Below are 26,064 nucleotides of genomic sequence, written 5' to 3'. Positions count from 1 at the left end.
GAGAGGGTTTTCAGAGATGTTTTCAGTAGCCTGTTTTATAGAGGGTCTTCAGAGATGTTTTCACTAGCCTGTTTTATAGATGGTCTTCAGAGATGTTTTCACTAGCCTGTTTTATAGAGGGTCTTCAGAGATGTGTTCACTAGCCTGTTTTATAGAGGGTCTTCAGAGATGTTTTCAGTAGCCTGTTATATAGAGGGTCTTCAGAGATGTTTTCAGTAGCCTGTTTTATAGAGGGTCTTCAGAGATGTTTTCAGTAGCCTGTTTTATAGAGGGTCTTCAGAGATGTTTTCAGTAGCCTGTTATATAGAGGGTCTTCAGAGATGTTTTCAGTAGCCTGTTTTATAGAGGGTCTTCAGAGATGTTTTCAGTAGCCTGTTTTATAGAGGGTCTTCAGAGATGTTTTCAGTAGCCTGTTATATAGAGGGTCTTCAGAGATGTTTTCAGTAGCCTGTTTTATAGAGGGTCTTCAGAGATGTTTTCAGTAGCCTGTTTTATAGAGGGTCTTCAGAGATGTTTTCAGTAGCCTGTTTTATAGAGGGTCTTCAGAGATGAGAATGGACACTAGTTTTACATTGAGTTGTATTGACAGTGAGTTTGTGTGTTTGAAGTCAAAGTGAACTTTAAATGCTTGATTCTAAAATTGTTTCAGTAAGTTATTTATTAACTGTAAAAATGTCAGATAATTAAATGTTATTTTGTTACGACTAAATCTGCATCCCAAATGGAACACTAAACCCTATTCTCTATGGGCCCTGTGGTCTAAAGTAGTGCACCCTATTCTCTATGGGCCCTGTGGTCAAAAGTAGTGCACCCTATTCTCTATGGGCCCTGGTCAAAAGTAGTGCACCCTATTCTCTATGGGCCCTGGTCAAAAGTAGTGCACCCTATTCCCTATGGGCCCTGGTCAAAAGTAGTGCACCCTATTCCCTATGGGCCCTGGTCAAAAGTAGTGCACCCTATTCCCTACGGGCCCTGTGGTCTAAAGTAGTGCGCCCTATTCCCTATGGGCTCTGTGTTCTAAAGTAGTGCACCCTATTCCCTATGGGCACTGTGGTCTAAAGTAGTGCACATGCGATTAGCATGAGGTTGAGCTAACGTAGGCTAATGCGATTAGCATGAGGTTGTAAGTAACATGAAAATGAAGAGGCTAAAAGTTTGTTTTTATTTCATATTTTATTTAACCTGGTTGGTAGTGTCATTGGGGGATGCAGAGACAGACTGTCATTGTGGCTTTCCATTTTTAGCTCCGCTGTCTCCTGGACAACCTCTCTGGGACTAAATACACTGCCAAGACTCTTGAGACACACACGTACACACCATGCACACACACACACAAACACAGACCTGAAATTCCTCAGACAGCTTCCAGTAATAAGAGACTCTTCTCTCTGACGCCACAAACTATAAACCAAGAGGTCTTTACATTAAATCCACCCGTTCAACACACACGGTAGGACATGTTCCTCTTTTGTCTTCCCGCCAACACACACACACACACACACACACACACACACACACACACACACACACACACACACACACACACACACACACACACCCTGGATGTCTTCTGTAATATGATCTACTGGAAGAGTATTCTCCTGATTTTCCTGGCTGTGGGGGTTCAGGGAGACAGACAGGGAGAGGAGAAAACGTTTTTCAACTGTGGGGTAGGAGAGAGAGAGAGACAGAGAGGTGGAGAGAGAGAGAGAGGGGGGAGAGAGAGAAAGAAGAAAACGTTTTCAACTGTGAGGTAGGAGAGAGAGAGAGACAGAGAGAGAAAAAAACATTTTCATCTGTGGAAGGTAGACTAGAGAGAACTTTTTCATCTGTGGAAGGTAGGAGAGAGAGACTGAAGAATTTAATCTGTGGGAGGTAGGAGAGAGAGACCGAGGAATTGGATCTGTGGGAGGTAGTGTAGTGTAATTACAGAGTTTATAGCGCCGTACCAAGCCTGCCACATCACTATGGACACAACGGAATATAAGACGTCCTTAACCGTTTTTACCCTCTTCTGTGTCCTGTCGATATGCTGGTGTGCCCCTCAACGGTTCTGCCAGCCTGGAGACGACAATTCGGGTAAAGTACCACATTGTATTCATTCATCATCCTCATGGCTGGTTACGCATCACGGAGCTATTGAAGTAAGTTACGAGGTCGTTTCTGACACGATTGTCTTGTCTTCCCCCCCCCCCCCCCCCCCCATGTGATTTTATAAAAGCGTTTTTTTTTTTGCTACAGCCTAGCGGTCCATCCATCACTCTACTCCGTGCTTCTACATCTGCATGGCTGCTTGGGGTTTTTAGGCTGGGTTTCTGTATAGAAACGTTAAGGTGCACTGTCCCTTTAAAAATATAACATTTACTCAAACTCAGTATGAGTTTTTCAAGTCAGGTTACTAATATTTCAAGTCAGGTTACTAGTATTTCAAGTCAGGTTAATAGTATTTCAAGTCATGTTAATAGTATTTCAAGTCAGGTTACTAGTATTTCAAGTCAGGTAACTAGTATTTCAAGTCAGGTTACTAAAAATGTTAAGTCCAAACCACAGTATCCGTTTATAAGTGCAATATAATTGTAGAAAAAATGTCAAAGTAAATGTCATCACAGATGTTGATTCTTCGTCTGTGCTGGTGTCTGACGTTCTACAGTGGCTTGCGAAAGTATTCACACCCTTGGCATTTCTCCTATTTTGTTGCCTTCACAACCTGGAATTAAAATAGTTTTTAGGGGGGGGGGGGGGGGTAATATATAATTTGATTTACACAACATACCTACCGCTTTGAAGATGCAACATCTTTTTTCTTATTGGGAAACAAACAAGAAATAAGACAAAAAACAGAAATTTAGCGTGCATAACTATTCACCCTCCCAAAGTCAGTACTTTGTAGAGCCACATTTTGCAGCAATTACAGCTGCAAGTCTCTTGGGGTATGTCTCTATAAGCTTGGCACATCTAGCCACTGGGATGTTTGCCCGTTCTTCAAGGCAAAACTGCTCCAGCTCCTTCAAGTTGGATGGGTTTCGCTGGTGCACAGCAATCTTTAACACATATCACAGATTCTCAATTGGATTGAGATCTGGGCTTTGACTAGGCCATTCCAAGACATTTAAATGTTTCCCCTTAAACCACTAGAGAGTTGATTTAGTAGTGTGCTTAGGGTCACTGTCCTGCTGGAAGGTGAACCTCCGTCCCAGTCTCATATCTCTGGAAGATTGAAACAGTCAAGAATTTCCTTGGATTTAGCGCCATCCATCATTCATTCAATTCTGACCAGTTTCCCAGTCCCTGCAGATGACACACATCCCCACAGCATGATGCTGCTGCCACCACCATGCTTCACTGTGGGGATGGTATTCTCGGGGTGATGAGAGGTGCTGGGTTTGCGCCAGGCGTAGTGTTTTCTTGGATAGCTAAATTTTAGTCTCATCTGACCAGAGTACCTTCTTCCATGTGTTTGGGGAGTCTCCCACATGCCTTTTGTGGAACACCAAACATGTTTGCTTATTTTTTTCTTTAAGCAATGGCTTTTTTTTCTGGCCACTCTTCCATAAAGCCCAGCTCTGTGGAGTGTACAGCTTAAAGTGGTCCCAATGGACAGATACTACAATCTCTGATGTGGAGCTTTGCAGATCCTTCAGGATTATCTTTGGTCTCTTTGTTGCCTCTCTGATTAATGCCCTGCTTTCTTGGTCCATGAGTTTTGGGCAGGTTCTCTTGGCAGGTTTGTTATGGTGCCATTTAAATAAAAATAATAATAATAGATTTAATGGTGCTCCGTGGGATGTTCAAAGTTTCTGATATTTTTTTTATAACTCAACCCTGATCTGTACTTCTCCACAACTTTGTCCCTGACCTGTTTGGAGAGCTCCTTGGTCTTCATGTTGCCGCTTGCTTGGTGGTGCCCCTTGCTTAGTGGTTTTGCAGACTCTGGGGCCTTTCACAACAGGTGTACATATACTGAGAAGATCAAGAAGATCCACAAACGATTGAATGTACCACTGAGCACTGCCAGGGCAATTATTTTAAAATATATACATATATATATGGAACAGTTGAAAACCTCACGGGTAGAGGACACAAATGCATTTTGCCCCCCAGGAGAGGGAGGAGGATGGTGAGAGTCTGGGGGTTCTCCAGGAGAGGTTAGAGAACCACTGCAGTAGGTTACATAGAGTCTGGGGTTTCTCCAGGAGAGGTTAGAGAACCACTGCAGTAGGTTAGATAGTCTGGGGGTTCTCCAGGAGAGGTTAGAGAACCACTGCAGTAGGTTACATAGAGTCTGGGGTTCTCCAGGAGAGGTTAGAGAACCACTGCAGTAGGTTACATAAAGTCTGAGGGTTCTCCAGGAGAGGTTAGAGAACCACTGCAGTAGCTTACATAAAGTCTGAGGGTTCTCCAGGAGAGGTTAGAGAACCACTGCAGTAGGTTACATAGAGTCTGGGGGATTCTCCAGGAGAGGTTATAGAACCACTGCAGTAGGTTACATAGAGTCTGGGCGATTCTCCAGGAGAGGTTATAGAACCACTGCAGTAGGTTACATAGAGTCTGGGGGATTCTCCAGGAGAGGTTAGAGAACCACTGCAGTAGGTTACATAGAGTCTGGGGGTTCACCAGGAGAGGTTAGAGAACCACTGCAGTAGGCTACATAGAGTCTGGGGGTTCACCAGGAGAGGTTAGAGAACCACTGCAGTAGGTTACATAGAGTCTGGGGGTTCTCCAGGAGAGGTTAGAGAACCACTGCAGTAGGTTAGATAGAGTCTGGGGGTTCACCAGGAGAGGTTAGAGAACCACTGCAGTAGGCTACATAGAGTCTGGGGGTTCTCCAGGAGAGGTTAGAGAACCACCGCAGTAGGTTACATAGAGTCTGGGGGTTCTCCAGGAGAGGTTAGAGAACCACTGCAGTAGGTTAGATAGAGTCTGGGGGTTCACCAGGAGAGGTTAGAGAACCACTGCAGTAGGCTACATAGAGTCTGGGGGTTCTCCAGGAGAGGTTAGAGAACCACCGCAGTAGGTTACATAGAGTCTGGGGGGTTCTCCAGGAGAGGTTAGAGAACCACTGCAGTAAGCTACATAGAGTCTGGGGGATTCTCCAGGAGAGGTTAGAGAACCACTGCAGTAGGCTACACGTACTTCTATTGTGATGTTTTTTGTGTTTTGCAGGAAGATGCAACAACCGTCCAGATGTAGAAAAACGTAAGTTGAACTGAACTTATTTTATTCTTATAAGAAAATAAATTACATGTAAAGATGGATTGTAAAATATATCTTATGTATGATAGTCCATGTCAACCGTATAGCAGTGCACTAGATCTGATAGTGTTTATAGTGTACATCCCACACTGGATCTGACAGTGTTTATAGTGTACATACCACACTGTAGCTGACAGTGTTTATAGTGTACATACCACACTGTATCTGATAGTGTTTATAGTGTACATCCCACACTGGATCTGATAGTGTTTATAGTGTACATCCCACACTGGATCTGATAGTGTTTATAGTGTACATCCCACACTGGATCTGACAGTGTTTATAGTGTACATACCACACTGTAGCTGACAGTGTTTATAGTGTACATACCACACTGTATCTTAGTGTTTATAGTGTACATACCACACTGTATCTGATAGTGTTTATAGTGTACATACCACACTGTATCTGACAGTGTTTATAGTGTACATACCACACTGTATCTGACAGTGTTTATAGTGTACATACCACACTGTATCTGACAGTGTTTATAGTGTACATACCACACTGGATCTGACAGTGTTTAGAGTGTACATACCACACTGTATCTGACAGTGTTTATAGTGTACATACCACACTGTATCTGACAGTTTTTATAGTGTACATACCACACTGGATCTGACAGTGTTTATAGTGTACATACCACACTGGATCTGACAGTGTTTATAGTGTACATACCACACTGTATCTGACAGTTTTTATAGTGTACATACCACACTGGATCTGACAGTGTTTATAGTGTACATACCACACTGGATCTGACAGTGTTTATAGTGTACATACCACACTGTATCTTAGTGTTTATAGTGTACATACCACACTGGATCTGACAGTGTTTATAGTGTACATACCACACTGTATCTGACAGTGTTTATAGTGTACATACCACACTGGATCTGACAGTGTTTATAGTGTACATACCACACTGTATCTTAGTGTTTATAGTGTACATACCACACTGTATCTGACAGTGTTTATAGTGTACATACCACACTGTAGCTGACAGTGTTTATAGTGTACATACCACACTGGATCTGACAGTGTTTATAGTGTACATACCACACTCTATCTGACAGTGTTTATAGTGTACATACCACACTGTATCTTAGTGTTTATAGTGTACATACCACACTGTATCTGACAGTGTTTATAGTGTACATACCACACTGTAGCTGACAGTGTTTATAGTGTACATACCACATGTGGATTTGTGTCAATACGTTCTCAGAACCTCCCTGCAACGTTCTCAGAACCTCCCTGCAACGTTCTCAGAACCTCCCTGCAACGTTCTCAGAACCTCCCTGCAACGTTCTCAGAACCTCCCTGCAACCTAAAAATCTACGTTCCAAGAACAGGCAAAATGTTCCATTTTAAATGTCAGGAAACCTATGTCTTCGTTCCCAGAACGAACAAGAAACCAAAAACGTACTTTCCCACAACTTCCAAGTATACCAAATGTGCTGCTAGCTGGGTAAAGTCCCTTAAGTCTTGAGTAAGTCCTATATCATAGTAACATCAACAAAGTAGACAATAAAGTGTGACCAGGTTCAGTTGTCCAACGTTGTCCAACAATGCAGATAGAAATGCCATGACTACAGCCGACATGACTCCTAGTTCGACATGTCAGAGAGGCATGTTTGTTCTACATAACATATTTCTATCTGAACGTTCCTAAATGTTGTGTCCTCCTCTTAACCCTCCTCCCTCCACAGCCGCAGTGTGTTCAGAGATTAACCTGGGTTACTCCTCTTACCCCTAACCCTCTTCCCTCCTCACTCCACAGCCGCAGTGTGTTCAGAGATTAACCTGGGTTACTGCAATGACCTGGACTACTCCAGGTGAGTCTTCAGGTTACCCTCCCTTACTATAAGCCGAGGATGCATCCCAAATGCCACACTATTCCCTATATAGTGCAGTACTTTTGACCAGGACCCATAGGGGGTTCCCTCCCTTACCCTAGGGTGAAAATATTTCCCACATGGAAATGGAAGAGAATCAATTTGTTTGAGAAAAAACATTACCAATATGTTCTCATCTACTTGACTGATTGATTCACTGACTGATCGACAGACCGATTCACAGATTGACAGACTGACTGACTAAATGATTGATTGATTTACCTACTGACTGACTGTTCAACAGACTGATATTCAGATCGACCAATCAACCAATTGATCAATTGCTCATCTCCTCTCTCCCCAGGACCATCTTCCCTAACATCCTAGGTCAGCAGTCTCGTCACGAGGTGGAGTCTGGAGCTGAGTACCTCCTCCTCTCTGTGATCCACGGTCTCCTCAACGGGGAGTGTTCCCCCGACATCCGTCTGCTGGGGTGCTCCGTACTCGCCCCGCGCTGCCAAGACCTACCCAGCCCCGCACCTGTCAAGGTGTGTCCCAGCTAGCACATTTAGTTCCAGCCCTGCCCCCGTCAAGGCGTGTCCCAGCTAGCACATTTAGTTCTAGCCCCGCCCCCGTCAAGGCGTGTCCCAGCTAGCACATTTAGTTCTAGCCCCACAACAGTCAAGGTGTGTCCCAGCTAGCACATTTAGTCCCAGCCACACAACAGTCAAGGTGTGTCCCAGTTAGCACATTTAGTTCCAGCCCCACAACAGTCAAGGTGTGTCCCAGCTAGCACATTTAGTTCTAGCCCCACAACAGTCAAGGTGTGTCCCAGTTAGCACATTTAGTTCCAGCCCCACAACAGTCAAGGTGTGTTCCAGTTAGCACATTTAGTTCCAGCCCCACAACAGTCAAGGTGTGTTCCAGTTAGCACATTTAGTTCCAGCCCCACAACAGTCAAGGTGTGTTCCAGTTAGCACATTTAGTTCCAGCCCCACAACAGTCAAGGTGTGTCCCATTTAGCACATTTAGTTCCAGCCCCACAACAGTCAAGGTGTGTTCCAGTTAGCACATTTAGTTCCAGCCCCACAACAGTCAAGGTGTGTCCCAGCTAGCACATTTAGTTCTAGCCCCACAACAGTCAAGGTGTGTCCCAGTTAGCACATTTAGTTCCAGCCCCACAACAGTCAAGGTGTGTTCCAGTTAGCACATTTAGTTCCAGCCCCACAACAGTCAAGGTGTGTTCCAGCTATCACATTTAGTTCCAGCCCCACAACAGTCAAGGTGTGTCCCAGCTAGCACATTTAGTTCCAGCTCCACAACAGTCAAGGTGTGTCCCAGCTAGCACATTTAGTTCCAGCCCCACAACAGTCAAGGTGTGTTCCAGTTAGCACATTTAGTTCCAGCCCCACAACAGTCAAGGTGTGTCCCAGCTAGCACATTTAGTTCCAGCCCCACAACAGTCAAGGTGTGTTCCAGTTAGCACATTTAGTTCCAGCCCCACAACAGTCAAGGTGTGTTCCAGTTAGCACATTTAGTTCCAGCCCCACAACAGTCAAGGTGTGTTCCAGTTAGCACATTTAGTTCCAGCCCCACAACAGTCAAGGAGTATGTGCTGGAGGGGTTGGATCCAGGATGGGTGTCCATCTCATATGGATTAATACAGTATTCTTCTTCTCCTCATATTCCCCCTTCTTCTCCTTCTTCTTCTTCTTCTAAAGTCATGCCGCAGTGCATGTGAGGCGGTGAGGAAGGGGTGTGGCCACGCGTTCGAGGGCATCGACATGGCGTGGCCTTACTTCCTAGACTGTGACCGATTCTTCGCCGGCGAACAGGAAGGCTGTCACGACCCGTTGGCCCCGTTAAGAGGTAGCCCTCCCGGAATTGTACATGTTAAAAATAACTTGTTGAATATGAAAAAAAAAGAAAGAGTTTTTACTGTACTGTACAAATTGAATTTTTAATACTTTTGAGCTAGGTGGGACGTTAGTGTCCCACCTGTCCAACATCCGGTGAAATTGCAGAGAGCGAAATTCAAAATACAAATTTGTAATATTAAACATTCATGAAAATACAATTGTCTTACATCGTTTAAAAGCTTAACTTCTTGTTCATCCAGCCGCTTTGTCAGTTTTCAAAAAGGTGTTACGGCGAAAGCATACTATGCGATTATTATCTGAGGACAGCCGGCCCGCGTACAAAAGCATTAAAACATTTTCCAAACAAGCAAAGTCAGAAATAGCGATAAAATAAATCACTTACCTTTGAAGATCTTCCTCTGTTTGCAATCACACGGGTCCCAGCTACATAACAAATGGTCCTTTTGTTCGATAAAGTCCTTTCTAATATCCCCCAAAAATGTCAGTTTAGTTGGCGCGCTTGACTCAGTAATCCACCAGTTACCCTCATTCAAAATGCATACAAATGAACCCGAAACTTCGTCCAAACAAGTCAAACAACGTTTCTAATAAATCCTCAGGTACCCTAATATGTAAATAAATGATACAATTTAAGACGGAGAATAGTATGTTCATTACCCGAGATAAATAACGAAGTGTGCGCCATCACCGACGCACTCCACAACACTACAGCCAAAATGGAAGCCACTTAGAAAAACTACAAATTCTAGCTAATTTATCAAAAAACATGCCTGAATCTCTTTCTAAAAACTGTTGACATCTAGTGGAAGCCCTAGGAACTGCAATCTGGGAGGTATTCCATTGATTTTCCCATAGACAGCCATTTTAAATGATGTCATCATCCCCCCAAAATAAATTCCAGATGGATTCTCCTCGGGTTTTCGCCTTTAACAGTTTCTGAAACTTTAGAGTGTTTTCTATCCAATACCACCAATTATATGCATATCCTTGCATCTGGGCCTGTGTAACAGGCAGTTTACTTTGGGTACCTCATTCATCCAAACTTCCGAATACTGCCCCCTAGCCCAAAGAAGTGTTTAGCATGTTGAACATGCATTCTACCCTGTCTTACAAAATAAGAGTTTTTTAATGTACTGTTACACAAATAGAATTTTAACATGCATTCTACCCTGTCTTACAAAATAAAAGTTTTTAATGTACTGTTACACAAATAGAATTTTAACATGCATTCTACCCTGTCTTACAAAATAAGAGTTTTTAATGTACTGTTACACAAATAGAATTTTAACATGCATTCTACCCTGTCTTACAAAATAAAAGTTTTTAATGTACTGTTACACAAATAGAATTTTAACATGCATTCTACCCTGTCTTACAAAATAAAAGTTTTTAATGTACTGTTACACAAATAGAATTTTAACATGCATTCTACCCTGTCTTACAAAATAAAAGTTTTTAATGTACTGTTACACAAATAGAATTTTAACATGCATTCTACCCTGTCTTACAAAATAAAAGTTTTTAATGTACTGTTACACAAATAGAATTTTAACATGCATTTTACCCTGTCTTACAAAATAAAAGTTTTTAATGTACTGTTACACAAATAGAATTTTAACACGTTAAACATACATTCTACCTTGTCTTAGCATTCACAAGTACCTGAAAAGCTAGTTAGGACATAGTACATTTTTAGTTCCTAAATACATTACAAATGTATTTGAAAGAGCTTACCAAGTAATTTAACATGACAATCGTAATGTGTGTCCGCCCCTTTTTTTAAAATGTTCACCTAAAATGAAAGGCCATAATGTATTTCTTCCAGCCCAGCTGCAATTTAGATTTTGGCCACTAGATGGCAGCGGTGTCTGTGCAAAGTTTAGACTGATCCAATGAACATTGCATTTCTGTTCAAAATGTTGTATCAAGACTGCCCAAATGTGCCTAATTTGTTTATTCATACCTTTTCATGTTCAAAATTGTGCACACCCCTCAAACAATAGCACGGTATTCTTTCACTGTATTAGCTAATGTAAATTGGACAGTGCAGTTAGATTAACAAGAATTTAAGCTTTCTGCCCATATCCGATATGTCTATGTCCTGGGAAATGTTCTTGTTACTTACAACCTCATGCTAATCAAATTAGCCTACATTAGCTCAACCATCCCGTGGATTGGACACCGATCCCAAAGGGGTGTTTCAGAAAACCAACTATGATCAATTCAGCTAATCTCCCACCCCCTTCCTCCATATCACTCGACCCCCCTCCCCTCCTCCTTTCACCCTCTCCCTCTCAGCCAGACAGGAAGTGGCTTTCTCCAACCTGTCTCCAGACGAACCCTCCACCATCATTCAGTTCACGTACCACTCCAACGCCCAAATGTACAGCGTTCTGAAGAGGACGGCTGCCAAGTGCTCTCACATCTCCCGCACCTACAGGTACTGGCTGTTGTCTGCTGCTGTTTGCTTTGACAGGAAATACAACTTCAAGGGGATGAATAAACTACTGATCTGTGTATCTATATATCTACAGTACTGATCTGTGTATCTATATATCTACAGTACCGATCTGTGTATCTATATATCTACAGTACCGATCTGTGTATCTATATATCTACAGTACTGATCTGTGTATCTATATATCTACAGTACTGATCTGTGTATCTATATATCTACAGTACGGATCTGTGTATCTATATATCTACAGTACTGATCTGTGTATCTATATATCTACAGTACGGATCTGTGTATCTATATATCTACAGTACGGATCTGTGTATCTATATATCTACAGTACTGATCTGTGTATCTATATATCTACAGTATCGGACGCAGCACAGAGGGGAAAGACCTCCTGGCCATAGAGTTCACAGACAACCCCGGAGGGCATGAACTGTGTGAGTGTGTGACGATTTAAGGTGGAGTGATTTCTGGGGTTTGATCTGCACCGCAATGGGGCAAGTGAGCTAGGGAGCCCATTGGTACAGGGCTAGTTGAGGACCTCCTGTTTATTAAAGCCTATTGGTACAAGGCTCGTTTAGGACCTCCTGTTTATTAAATCCTATTGGTACAGGGCTTGTTGAGGACCTCATGTGTCTTAAAGCCTATTGGTACATGGCTAGACGAGGACCTCCTGTGTCTTAAAGCCTATTGGTACAGGGCTAGTTGAGTATCTCCTGTGTCTTAAAGCCTATTGGTACAGGGCTAGTTGAGTGGATGCTGTGTCTTACAGCCTATTGGTACAGGGCTAGTTGAGTATCTCCTGTGTCTTAATGCCTATTGGTACAGGGCTAGTTGAGTATCTCCTGTGTCTTAAAGCCTATTGGTACAGGGCTAGTTGAGGACCTCCTGTGTCTTAAAGCCTATTGGTACAGGGCTAGTTGAGTATCTCCTGTGTCTTAAAGCCTATTGGTACAGGGCTAGTTGAGTATCTCCTGTGTCTTAAAGCCTATTGGTACAGGGCTAGTTGAGGACCTCCTGTGTCTTAAAGCCTATTGGTACAGGGCTAGTTGAGTATCTCCTGTGTCTTAAAGCCTATTGGTACAGGGCTAGTTGAGGACCTCCTGTGTCTTAAAGCCTATTGATACAGGGCTAGTTGAGGACCTCCTGTGTCTTAATGCCTATTGGTACAGGGCTAGTTGAGTGGATGCTGTGTCTTACAGCCTATTGGTACAGGGCTAGTTGAGTATCTCCTGTGTCTTAATGCCTATTGGTACAGGGCTAGTTGAGGACCTCCTGTGTCTTAAAGCCTATTGGTACAGGGCTAGTTGAGGACCTCCTGTGTCTTAAAGCCTATTGGTACAGGGTTAGTTGAGTATCTCCTGTGTCCTAAAGCCTATTGGTACAGGGCTAGTTGAGGACCTCCTGTGTCTTAAAACCTATTGGTACAGGGCTAGTTGAGGACCTCCTGTGTCTTAACATCTTCTAAAATGAACTTTGACACAGGTTTTGTCTTGAACAATTCCTTTCCTGTCTCTCTCACCCCCTCCCTTCCTCCCCCATCTCTCCCTCTCCCTCCCCCATCTCCCCCATCTCAGTGGAACCGGAGATCAAGCTGGTTGGCAACATGCATGGCAACGAGGTCCTGGGTCGCCAGTTGCTGCTCTACCTGGCCCAGTACCTGTGTTCCGAGTATCTCCTTGGCAACCAGCGTATCCAGACGCTCGTAAACACCACGCGCATCCACATCCTGGCGTCCATGAACCCCGACGGTTACGAGCTGGCGGCCGCCGAGGTAGAGGATAGCAACGACCCGGAACAACAACCACACCACAACCAGGAAGTAAATCACAAATAAATTTAAAAAACGTCGAAGCCGGGACCAACCAACCGCCGCGTTAGAGATAGAAAGAGGCCACGCCTCCTATCTTCTCCATTATATAGAGTCTGTGACAGGCATGTGTTGGGGCACTCTCTTTCTAAGCCGTGCCCCTTTTCGCAACTGCCTATCATCGACCTGAGCTCTCCTATTTTGTTCAGCCCCTCCCACTACCAGAGAGACAGAGCGACAGTGTCCTCAACCAATCGACAAAGAGCCGTCGGTTAGACTGTTGTCATGGAAACGCAGTGCCATTTTTTTTTTTCGTAGCTGTGTTTAAGGTCGAAGAAGTAACACTGCTAGAAATCTCACAACGCTTTTTCCCCTTAAAATATAAAATGTAACACATATATATTATCTTCTTCACACAAACAGCCATGTCCTGTCACTACAGACACCCTGGTTCCATATCCAGGCTGTATCACAACCCGGCCGGCTGTGATGGGGAATGCCATAGGGCGGCGCACAATTGGCCCAGCGTCGTCCGGGTTCGCACGGTGTACGCCGTCATTTTAAATGAGAATTTGTTCTTCACTGACTTGCCTCTAAAAAATAAAGGTTTTAATTTAAAACATAAATGTTTACTGGACAGCTTGTTCTCTCCGGACGGATTACATAGTCTGTCCCTACGTTACTTCCTGTGTAGGGAACGATCGTGTGACTTGACTGGGAAAATCTCTGGGCCCTCTTCTGGGTCACATGGTCAACAAAACACTCCTGACCTCTTATATTCATCCTATCCAATCACATTCTTCTAACCGACATGACTTCCCATGTTTTCCATTACCCATGATGCTTCACTCTTCACTCCTCCCCGTAACGCTCCTGCAGGGTCGTGGGGTGTTGAACCATGTCTAGGGTCACGACCTTTACCCTCTGTGTGTGTTTGTGTAGGGTCACGAGCTCAACGGTTGGACGGTGGGTCGCACCAACGCTCAGAACCTAGACTTGAACCGAAACTTTCCTGACCTTACGTCTATCCTCTACCGGAATCGCAGGATCAAACGGTTCCGCACAGACCACATCCCCATCCCAGACTCTTACTGGTTTGGTAAGGTATGTAATATCAACATCTCACTACACTGGTGTCGGTAGTGGGATGGCGCCAGTGAGGCCATCGGAGAGGTGTGTACACATGAGTGATGTAACTAGCTTCTCTATAGCAAGTCCCTCAGGTGTAGGTACCTCTCCGATGGTATGGGAACTTAGCTTTCTGTTGATGTGGGAATGTATAGGACATTCCTACTGTTTTGGTAAGGTATAGGACATTCCTACTGTTTTGGTAAGGTACAGGACATTCCTACTGTTTTGGTAAGGTACAGGACATTCCTACTGTTTTGGTAAGGTACAGGACATTCCTACTGTTTTGGTAAGGTACAGGACATTCCTACTGTTTTGGTAAGGTACAGGACATTCTTACTGTTTTGGTAAGGTACAGGACATTCCTACTGTTTTGGTAAGGTACAGGACATTCCTACTGTTTTGGTAAGGTACAGGACATTCCTACTGTTTTGGTAAGGTACAGGACATTCCTACTGTTTTGGTAAGGTACAGGACATTCCTACTGTTTTGGTAAGGTACAGGACATTCCTACTGTTTTGGTAAGGTACAGGACATTCCTACTGTTTTGGTAAGGTACAGGACATTCCTACTGTTTTGGTAAGGTACAGAACATTCTTACTGTTTTGGTAAGGTACAGGACATTCCTACTGTTTTGGTAAGGTACAGGAGATTCCTACTGTTTTGGTAAGGTACAGGACATTTCTACTGTACAGGACATTCCTACTGTTTTGGTAAGGTACAGGACATTCCTACTGTACAGGACATTCCTACTGTTTTGGTAAGGTACAGGACATTCCTACTGTTTTGGTAAGATATGTTCTAGGGGTGTCCAGAGTTTTAGACAAAACCAGTTTTGTAAGGGAAATGTGTAATTATCCTCCTCTCCTCTCCTCTCCTCTCCTCTCCTCTCCTCTCCTCTCCTCTCCTCTCCTCTCCTCTCCTCTCCTCTCCTCTCCTCTCCTCTCTCAGGTAGCTTCAGAGACTTATGCAGTGATGAAGTGGATCAGGTCTGTGCCGTTTGTCCAGTCTGCGAGCCTCCATGGTGGAGAGCTGGTGATCTCTTATCCCTTTGACTTCTCTAGACACCTCCATGAAGAGAGGATGTTCTCCCCTACACCTGATGAACAGGTACCCTGTCCTGTAATACACCTGACCAACAGGTACCCTGTCCTACACCTGACCAACAGGTACCCTGTCCTACACCTGACCAACAGGTACCCTGTCCTGTCCTACACTTGACCAACAGGTACCCTGTCCTGTAATACACCTGACCAACAGGTACCCTGTCCTGTAATGCACCTGACCAACAGGTACCCTCTCCTGTAATACACCTGACCAGCAGGTACCCTGTCCTGTCCTACACCTGACCAACAGGTACCCTGTCCTGTAATGCACCTGACCAACAGGTACCCTGTCCTGTCCTACACCTGATGAGCAGGTACCCTGTCCTGTAATACACCTGATGAACAGGTACCCTCTCCTGTAATACATCTGACCAACAGGTACCCTGTCCTGTAATACACCTGATGAACAGGTACCCTGTCCTGTAATACACCTGACCAACAGGTACCCTGTCCTGTAATACACCTGACCAACAGGTACCCTGTCCTGTCCTACACCTGATGAGCAGGTACCCTGTCCTGTAATACACCTGATGAACAGGTACCCTGTCCTGTAATACACCTGACCAACAGGTACCCTGTCCTGTAATACACCTGATGAACAGGTACCCTGTCCTGTAATACACCTGACCAACAGGTACCCTGTCCTGTAATACACCTGATGAACAGGTACCCTGTCCGGTAATACACTTCACCAACAGGTACCCTGTCCTGTAATACACCCGATGAATAGGTACCCTGTCCTGTAATACACCTGATGAACAGGTACCCTGTCCTGTAATACACCTGATGAACAGGTACCTGTCCTGTAATACACCTGATGAACAGGTACCCTGTCCTGTAATACACCTGACCAACAGTTACCATCTCCTACACCTGACCAACAGGTACCCTGTCCTGTAATACACCTGACCAACAGTTACCATCTCCTACACCTGACCAACAGGTACCCTGTCCTGTAATACACCTGATGAACAGGTACCCTGTCCTGTAATACACCTGACCAACAGGTACCCTGTCCTGTAATACACCTGACCAACAGGTACCCTGTCCTGTAATACACCTGACCAACAGGTACCCTGTCCTGTAATACACCTGATGAACAGGTACCCTGTCCTGTAATACACCTGACCAACAGGTACCCTGTCCTGTAATACACCTGGTGAACAGGTACCCTGTCCTGTAATACACCTGATGAACAGGTACCTGTCCTGTAATACACCTGATGAACAGGTACCCTGTCCTGTAATACACCTGACCAACAGGTACCCTGTCCTGTAATACACCTGACCAACAGGTACCCTGTCCTGTAATACACCTGATGAACAGGTACCCTGTCCTGTAATACACCTGACCAACAGGTACCCTGTCCTGTAATACACCTGATGAACAGGTACCCTGTCCTGTAATACACCTGACCAACAGTTACCATCTCCTACACCTGACCAACAGGTACCCTGTCCTGTAATACACCTGATGAACAGGTACCCTGTCCTGTAATACACCTGACCAACAGGTACCCTCTCCTGTAATACACCTGACCAACAGGTACCCTGTCCTGTAATACACCTGACCAACAGGTACCCTCTCCTGTAATACACCTGACCAACAGGTACCCTGTCCTGTAATACACCTGACCAACAGGTACCCTCTCCTGTAATACACCTGACCAACAGGTACCCTGTCCTTTAATACACCTGACCGACAGGTACCCTCTCCTGTAATACATCTGACCAACAGGTACCCTGTCCTGTAATACACCTGATGAACAGGTACCCTGTCCTATAATACACCTGACCAACAGGTACCCTGTCCTGTAATACACCTGACCAACAGGTACCCTGTCCTGTAATACACCTGACCAACAGGTACCCTGTCCTGTAATACACCTGATGAACAGGTACCCTGTCCTGTAATACACCTGACCAACAGGTACCCTGTCCTGTAATACACCTGACCAACAGGTACCCTGTCCTTTAATTCACCTGACCAACAGGTACCCTCTCCTGTAATACATCTGACCAACAGGTACCCTGTCCTGTAATACACCTGATGAACAGGTACCCTGTCCTGTAATACACCTGACCAACAGGTACCCTGTCCTGTAATACACCTGACCAACAGGTACACTGTCCTGTAATACACCTGACCAACAGGTACCCTGTCCTGTAATACACCTGATGAACAGGTACCCTATCCTGTAATACATCTGACCAACAGGTACCCTGTCCTGTCCTACACCTGACCAACAGGTACCCTGTCCTGTAATACACCTGACCAACAGGTACCCTGTCCTGTAATACACCTGATGAACAGGTACCCTGTCCTGTAATACACCTGACCAACAGGTACCCTGTCCTGTCCTACACCTGACCAACAGGTACCCTGTCCTGTCCTACACCTGACCAACAGGTACCCTGTCCTGTAATACACCTGATGAACAGGTACCCTGTCCTGTAATACACCTGACCAACAGGTACCCTGTCCTGTCCTACACCTGACCAACAGGTACCCTGTCCTGTAATACACCTGATGCACAGGTACCCTGTCCTGTAATACATCTGACCAACAGGTACCCTGTCCTGTAATACACCTGGTGAACAGGTACCCTGTCCTGTCCTTCACCTGATGAACAGGTACCCTGTCCTGTAATACATCTGACCAACAGGTACCCTGTCCTGTCCTACACCTGACCAACAGGTACCCTGTCCTGTAATACACCTGACCAACAGGTACCCTGTCCTGTAATACACCTGATGAACAGGTACCCTGTCCTGTAATACACCTGACCAACAGGTACCCTGTCCTGTAATACACCTGATGAACAGGTACCCTGTCCTGTAATACACCTGACCAACAGGTACCTGTTCTAAACCTGACCAACGAGTACCCTGTCCTAAATCTGACCAACAGGTACCCTGTTCTACACCTAGTTCATGTCAGTGGTGAAAACCTCTTCTGTTCCCAGGCCAGAAAATGCCATGTTGTAGAGTGTGAATGTGTTCCTCTCTGCAGGCATTTAAGCAGCTGGCCCGGACGTACGCAGACTCTCACGCCAGCATGGCCGACAACAACACAGAGAGGTGATTATATTCCTGGCTATAATTATGAATGATTATATTACCCCCTTGTTACATGACCCATATATTGTATATTCTAGGTGTGGAGCGTCCTTCATCCGGAGTGGAGGCATCATCAACGGAGCTCTGTGGTACAGCTTCCCAGGGGGTACGGAACCTTCTATATCTTCTCCTTGTGTCATTCTGTCTCTCCTCCTCGTGTCATTCTGTCTCTCCTCTCGTCCTCGTGTCATTCTTACTCTCTCTTCCTCTCTTCCTCTCTTCCTCTTCTCTCTCATCCTCTCCTTCTCTCCTCTCTCCTCCTATCTTCCTTTCCTCCTCTCCTCCTCCTCTTCTCTCTCCTCCTCCTCTTTTCTCTCCTCCTCCTCTCTTCCTTTCCTCCTCTCCTCTTCTCTCTCCTCCTCCTCTTCTCTCTCCCCCTCCTCTCTTCCTTTCCTCCTCACCTCCTCCTCTTCTCTCTCCTCCTCCTCTTCCTCCTCCTCTCTTTCTCTCCTCTCTCCTCCTCCTCTTCCCCCTCCTCTCTTTCTCTTCTCTCTCCTCCTCTCTTCCTCTTTTCCACTCCTCCTCTCTTCCTCCTCTTTTCTCTCCTCCTCTCTTCCTCCTCTCCTTAACCTCCCCCTCTTATTCCTGTCTCTGTCTGTTAATTCTCAGTACTTGTGTGTCTAGTGTATATATTTACGGTGTGTCCTAACTCTCTATTTCTCCGGTACCGTAGGCATGTCAGACTTTAACTACCTCCACACTAACTGTCTGGAGATTACAGTGGAGCTGGGCTGTGACAAGTTCCCTTCTGAAGAGGAGCTCTACCCAGAGTGGCTCAGGAACAAGGAGGCCCTGCTCAGTTTCATGGAGTCGGTGGGTTTCCCTCTCTATAGCCCAGCGACCAGGCAGCCATTTTGTGCCGTAGTTATACCGTAGAAGGCCTTTGTGCTGTCTCATCATTTTCTGACCATGTTTAATGTCCTTATCAGTGGTGGCTGGTGGGCAGAGATATAGGAGGACAGCTGGCTCTTTGTAATGGCTGGAATGTATTACATGGAGCTGTATATTGAACACACGGAAAACATGTGTTTGATGTGTCTGATACCGTTCCATTCATTCCACAGCCATGTTAAAACCTCTTAAGGATCCACCCCCTTTTTTTCCCAAATGTTCGCCTAAAATGACATACCTAAATCTAACTGCCTGTAGCTCAGGCCCTGAAGGAAGGATATTCATATTCTTGATACCATTTGAAAGGAAACACTTTGAATATTGTGGAAATGTGAAATGAATGTAGTAGAATATAACACAATAGATCTGGCAGAAGATAATACAAAGAAAAAAAACAACTGTTCTTTTTTTTTGTACCATCATCTTTGAAATGCAAGAGAAAGGCCATAATGTATTATTCCAGCCCAGGAGCAATTTAGATTTTGGCCACTAGAGTACAGCAGTGCATGTGCAAAGTTTTAGACTGATCCAATGAACCATTGCATTTCTGTTCAAAATGTTGTATCAAGACTACCCAAATGTGCCTAACTTGTTTATTAATAACTTTTCATGTTCAAAACTCTAATAGCTACTGTAAATTGGACAGTGCAGTTAGATTAACAAGAATTTAAGCTTCCTGACAATATCAGGTATGTCTATGTCCTGGGAAATGTTCTTAGTTACTTACAACCTCATGCTAATCGCGTTAGCCTACATTAGCTCAACCTCATGTTAATCGCATTAGCCTACATTAGCTCAACCTCATGTTAATCACATTAGCCTACATTAGCTCAACCTCATGTTAATCGCATTAGCCTACATTAGCTCAACCGTCCCGTGGATGGGACACCGATCCCGAAAAAGTTTTAAGCTGCCGTACTACTATGTATTTCTACCGCCCACTAGCCTCCACTGACCTTAGCATTCCCTGTCATTCACTGATAGGGTTGCAAATTCCGGAAACTTCTCCAAAATGTCCTGGGTTTCCAGAAATCCTGGTTGGGAGAATCCTGGAATGAGGGGGAATAAGCCGTATATCCAGGAATCCTGGTTGGGAGAATCCTGGAATCAGGGGGGAATAAGCAGTAAATCCAGGGAGTTTTGTTAAAATAACCCTATGTCATTCCCCAAGCCTGATATTCCCTGGTGTTAGTCCCTGTCGTTCCTTCTCTTCTCCAGATCCACAGAGGTATTAAGGGAGGTGACTTGATGTTAGTCTCTGTCGTTCCTTCTCTTCTCCAGGTCCACAGAGGTATTAAGGGAGGTGACTTGATGTTAGTCCCTGTCGTTCCTTCTCTTCTCCAGGTCCACAGAGGTATTAAGGGAGGTGACTTGATGTTAGTCCCTGTCGTTCCTTCTCTTCTCCAGGTCCACAGAGGTATTAAGGGAGTGGTGAAGGATGAAGAGGGCTATGGAATAAAGGGAGCGTCCATATCTGTCAGGGGAATTCGTAAAGATGTCACCACAGGTAACCACCGTAATAACTGATAGCCATAGTTCTGGATAATGTCTGCAGCCCAGACAGGCTGCTTCTGAGCAGGGCTCTCTGTTAGAGCTCTATGGAGGGACAAAGGAGCCATTTGGGACATAGATCATAACTAGTTTCATTCACAGAGCTTTTACAGACGCTCCAAGCGGTTTACATTGTATGGTGGAAATGTAGAGATGTTGGCAGTATACACGCAAGGAATCGCAACATTCTTTTTGACGTTGAGTCATCACTGGAGAGACGTGACATCAAGACAAACGTTCTCTCGTGTCACTGACTCCCTCCTTCTCTGTCTCCCTCCTTCCCTGTCTCCCTCCTTCCCTGTCTCCCTCCTTCCCTGTCTCCCTCCTTCTCTGTCTCCCTCCTTCCCTGTCTCCCTCCTTCTATGTCTAACTCCTTCTCTGTCTCCCTCCTTCCCTGTCTCCCTCCTTCCCTGTCTCCCTCCTTCTCTGTCTCCCTCCTTCCCTGTCTCCCTCCTTCCCTGTCTCCCTCCTTCCCTGCCTCCCTCCTTCCCTGCCTCCCTCCTTCTCTGTCTCCCTCCTTCCCTGCCTCCCTCCTTCTCTGTCTCCCTCCTTCTCTGTCTCCCTCCTTCTCTGTCTCCCTCCTTCTCTGTATCCCTCCTTCCCTGCCTCCCTCCTCTGTCTCCCTCCTTCCCTGCCTCCCTCCTTCTCTGTCTCCCTCCTTCCCTGCCTCCTTCCCTGTCCCCTCCCTCCCTCCCTGTCCCCTCCCTCCCTCCCTGTCCCCTCCCTGTCCCCTCCCTCCATCCCTGTCTCCTTCCCTGTCCCCTCCCTCCCTCCCTGTCTCCTTCCCTGTCCCCTCCCTCCCTCCCTCCCTCCCTGTCTCCTTCCCTGTCCCCTCCCTCCCTCCCTCCCTCCCTCCCTCCCTCCCTCCCTCCCTCCCTCCCTCCCTCCCTCCCTCCCTCCCTCCCTCCCTCCCTGTCTCCTTCCCTGTCCCCTCCCTCCATCCCTGTCTCCTTCCCTGTCCCCTCCCTCCTCCTGCCTCTCTCTCTCTCTCTAGCGGAGGAAGGTGATTACTGGAGGTTAATGAACTCAGGAACACACATCATAACAGCATCAGCTAAAGGTTACTCCAAAGTCAGCAAGAGAATTTACCTGCCTGCTCACATGGAAAAAGCTGGGCGGGTCAACTTCGTGCTCAAAAAGGTAAAGTGAGAGGTTTATCTGTGATCTGAGGTGTTTCCGTGTCAGGATCAGTGTTTTCAGAAATATGATATTGATGTCAGGGTCATGATATCTGAGGTGTTTCTGTGCCAGTATCAGTGTTTTCAGAAATATGATATTGATGTCAGGGTCATGATGTCTGAGGTGTTTCTGTGCCAGGATGAGTGTTTTCAGAAATATGATATTGATGTCAGGGTCATGATATCTGAGGTGTTTCTGTGCCAGTATCAGTGTTTTCAGAAATATGATATTGATGTCAGGGTCATGATGTCTGAGGTGTTTCTGTGCCAGGATGAGTGTTTTCAGAAATATGATATTGATGTCAGGGTCATGATATCTGAGGTGTTTCTGTGCCAGGATCAGTGTTTTCATAAATACGATATTGATGTCAGGGTCATGATATCTGAGGTGTTGATGTCAGTGTCATGATATCTGAGGTGTTGATGTCAGGGTCATGATATCTGAGGTGTTGATGTCAGTGTCATGATATCTGAGGTGTTGATGTCAGGGTCATGATATCTGAGGTGTTGATGTCAGTGTCATGATATCTGAGGTGTTGATGTCAGGGTCATTATATCTGAGGTGTAATATGTTGATGTCAGTGTCATGATATCTGAGGTGTTGATGTCAGTGTCATATCTGAGTTGTAATATGTTGTTGTCAGTGTCATGATATCTGAGGTGTTTCTGTGCCAGGATCAGTGTTTTCATAAATACGATATTGATGTCAGGGTCATGATATCTGAGGTGTTGATGTCTGAGGTGTTGTTGTCAGTGTCATGATATCTGAGGTGTTGTTGTCAGTGTCATGATATCTGAGGTGTTGATGTCAGTGTCATGATATCTGAGGTGTTGATGTCAGTGTCATGATATCTGAGTTGTAATATGTTGACGTCAGTGTCATGATATCTGAGGTGTTGATGTCTGAGGTGTTGTTGTCAGTGTCATGATATCTGAGGTGTTGATGTCAGGGTCATGATATCTGAGGTGTTGATGTCAGGGTCATGATATCTGAGGTGTAATATGTTGATGTCAGTGTCATGATATCTGAGGTGTTGATGTAAGGGTCATGATATCTGAGGTGTAATATGTTGATGTCAGTGTCATGATATCTGAGGTGTTGATGTCAGTGTCATGATATCTGAGGTGTTGATGTCAGTGTCATGATATCTGAGGTGTTGATGTCAGTGTCATGATATCTGAGGTGTTGATGTCAGTGTCATGATATCTGAGGTGTTGATGTCAGTGTCATGATATCTGAGGTGTTGATGTCAGTGTCATGATATCTGAGGTGTTGATGTCAGTGTCATGATATCTGAGGTGTTGATGTCAGTGTCATGATATCTGAGGTATATTATGTTGATGTCAATGTCATGATATCTGAGGTGTAATATGTTGATGTCAGTGTCATGATATCTGAGGTGTATTATGTTGATGTCAGTGTCATGATATCTGAGGTGTTGATGTCAGTGTCATGATATCTGAGGTGTTGATGTCAGTGTCATGATATCTGAGTTGTTGATGTCAGTGTCATGATATCGGAGGTATAATGCTAGGCGTCCCTTGAGCGAGATACCTGTCAACAACATCCGGTGAAATTGGAGGGTAAGTAAATTCAAATAAATAATTGTAATATTAAACATTTATGAACATACAAGTATCTTATATCGGTTAAAAGCTGACATTCTTGTTAATCTAACTGCATTTTCAGATTTGCAAAAGGCTTTACGGTGAAAGCATACCATGCCATTGTTTGAGGACGGCGCCCCACAACATATTTTTCAATCACAAACAGCGATTAAATAAATCACCTACTTCTGAAAATCTTCCTCTGTTTGCAATCCAAATGGTCCCAGCTACAACAGGAATGGTCGTTTTGTTAGATAAAATCCTTCTTTATATCCCAAAAAAAGTCAGTTTAGTTTAGCGCCATCGATTTCAGTAATCCACTCGTTCAACTGGCCAAGATAGAAACCCGAAAAACTACACCTTAACTTTGTTCAAACAAGTCAAACTACGTTTCTGTTTATTCCTCAAATGTAAATTAACTATAATATTTCATACGGAAAGAAGTATATTCAATAGGAAAACAAAATAAGCTGGTGAGCGTCCTCTTTATGGCGTGATGCCCCAAGACTGGATTTTCAAAGCTGACTCTCTCTTTTCAAAGTCATATTCTTTCTTCAACATTCATGTTTACAAGCCTGAAACCTTGGGACAAAGACTGTTGCCATCTAGTGGAAGCCATAGGAATTGCAATTTGGGAGCTGGAATCACATAGGACTCATAGGACACATAGGACTCATCGAAAGAGCATGGGATCTCAAAAAAAATAATTCTGGATGTGTTTTTCTTCGGATTTTCGGCTACCATAACACTTGTGTTATACTCTCGTGTATTATTTTAACAGTTTTAGAAACTTCAAAGTGTTTTCTATTCCATACTACCAATTATATGCATATCCTGGCTTCTGGGCCTGAGTAACCTCCCCTCTCCCCCCTCCTCCCTCCTCCCCTACCTCTCATTAAAGATATGTATTTCTCTCCTCTCCTCCAGGTCCCTGTTCAGCCAGTAGGACCAGACTACCACCTGTTTCTCAGCTCCTCCCTGGACACTTATGAGCGCTTCGACCCTTACAACCACTTCCAGAGCTACGGCCGCTCCGAGCCGGGAGAACCCAGGGAACCCAGGGAACCCAGGGAACCCAGGGAACCGGGGATGGGAGCAGAGGGACAGGAGAAGCCGTGGTGGTGGAACTACTTTACTCAGGCAGGAGTCTCTGCTCCCACCTGGCTGCTACGGAACTTCTAGAAGACTGGACAGGAGAAAGACTGAAAACGGCACACTATTCCCTTATTCCCTCACACTATTCCCATATTTGGTGCACTACATTTGACCAAAGCCCAAGTGCATTGTGGGGCGGCAGGGTAGGCTAGTGGTTAGAGCGTTGGACTAGTAGCCGAAAGGTTGCAAGTTCAAATCCCCTAGCTGATAAGGTACAGATCTGTCATTCTGCCCCTGAACAACCTACTGTTCCTAGGCCGTCATTGAAAATAAGGATTTGTTCTTAAACTGACTTGCCTAGTTAGGTAAAATAAAAATTATTTGTAGTTTGCATCCCAAATGGCACCATATTCCCTATATAGTACACCCTATTCCCTATATAGTGCACCCTGTTCCCTATATAGTCAAAAGTAGTGCACTGTAAAGGGAATGGGTGCTATGTGAAATGTCTCCTACAAGATTGGTTCTCAATCTTTTTTTGGTTTCTGTCCCCCATCACGTTTAGCTCTGGCCGGAGTACCACCAACGTTCCCCCCATGTTCCCAGAAGGCCTTATGTTCTGTTTAGTCTTCCTGGCCAGGTACCCTGTCCACCAGGGGAACACCTACCTCCACTATGGGCAGGAATCTGATCATGTGTTGTGTCCTGAACAGGAATGATTCTGGGCCCCCATTAACATAATGGGTGTTCTATTATGTTTCATTAAGACATTCTAGTTCTGTCTTCCTCTGTGTTCTATTATGTTTCATTAAGACATTCTAGTTCTGTCTTCCTCAGTGTTCTATTATGTTTCAATAAGACATTCTGTCTTCCTCTGTGTTCTATTATGTTTCAATAAGACATTCTGTCTTCCTCAGTGTTCTATTATGTTTCATTAAGACATTCTAGTTCTGTCTTCCTCTGTGTTCTATTATGTTTCATTAAGACATTCTAGTTCTGTCTTCCTCAGTGTTCTATTATGTTTCATTAAGACATTCTAGTTCTGTCTTCCTCAGTGTTCTATTATGTTTCATTAAGACATTCTAGTTCTGTCTTGCTCAGTGTTCTATTATGTTTCATTAAGACATTCTAGTTCTGTCTTCCTCA

General features: G+C 44.7%; 1 protein-coding gene across 4 annotated transcripts; it reads left to right on the top strand.

Moving 5' to 3' along the window:
• The first annotated feature begins 1,669 nt into the window (after positions 1-1,669).
• Positions 1,670-25,067, top strand: LOC118936849 (carboxypeptidase Z-like). 4 transcript variants are annotated; one of them, XM_036934319.1, is made up of 16 exons: positions 1,670-2,079; positions 5,164-5,196; positions 7,037-7,091; positions 7,456-7,639; positions 8,813-8,960; positions 11,270-11,411; positions 11,796-11,869; positions 13,010-13,206; positions 14,185-14,346; positions 15,322-15,480; positions 18,489-18,556; positions 18,634-18,701; positions 19,269-19,408; positions 20,894-20,993; positions 22,032-22,177; positions 24,751-25,067. In XM_036934319.1, the coding sequence occupies exons 1-16, from the start codon at positions 1,968-1,970 to the stop codon at positions 25,003-25,005; spliced, it is 2,043 nt and encodes a 680-aa protein (XP_036790214.1). In that variant the 5' UTR covers positions 1,670-1,967; the 3' UTR covers positions 25,006-25,067. The 4 variants fall into 4 exon arrangements, with proteins under 4 accessions (XP_036790214.1, XP_036790212.1, XP_036790213.1 ...); XM_036934317.1 differs by having other exon boundaries at positions 13,010-13,254; XM_036934318.1 differs by lacking the exon at positions 5,164-5,196 and having other exon boundaries at positions 13,010-13,254.
• Positions 25,068-26,064: the final 997 nt, after the last annotated feature.

The sequence above is a fragment of the Oncorhynchus mykiss genome, chromosome 10 (genome assembly GCF_013265735.2).
Source record: "Oncorhynchus mykiss isolate Arlee chromosome 10, USDA_OmykA_1.1, whole genome shotgun sequence".
Classification (NCBI taxonomy): Eukaryota; Metazoa; Chordata; class Actinopteri; order Salmoniformes; family Salmonidae; genus Oncorhynchus; species Oncorhynchus mykiss.
This window is presented reverse-complemented; position numbering and strand designations above follow the sequence as displayed.

Excerpts from the sequence above, each read along its gene's own strand:
- LOC118936849 (XM_036934317.1), top strand. The coding sequence starts at position 1,968 with ATGGACACAACGGAATATAAGACGTCCTTAACCGTTTTTACCCTCTTC. Across the intron at positions 11,412-11,795 it reads CACATCTCCCGCACCTACAG|TATCGGACGCAGCACAGAGG; the intron begins GTACTGGCTGTT and ends ATATATCTACAG. Across the intron at positions 20,994-22,031 it reads TCGTAAAGATGTCACCACAG|CGGAGGAAGGTGATTACTGG; the intron begins GTAACCACCGTA and ends CTCTCTCTCTAG.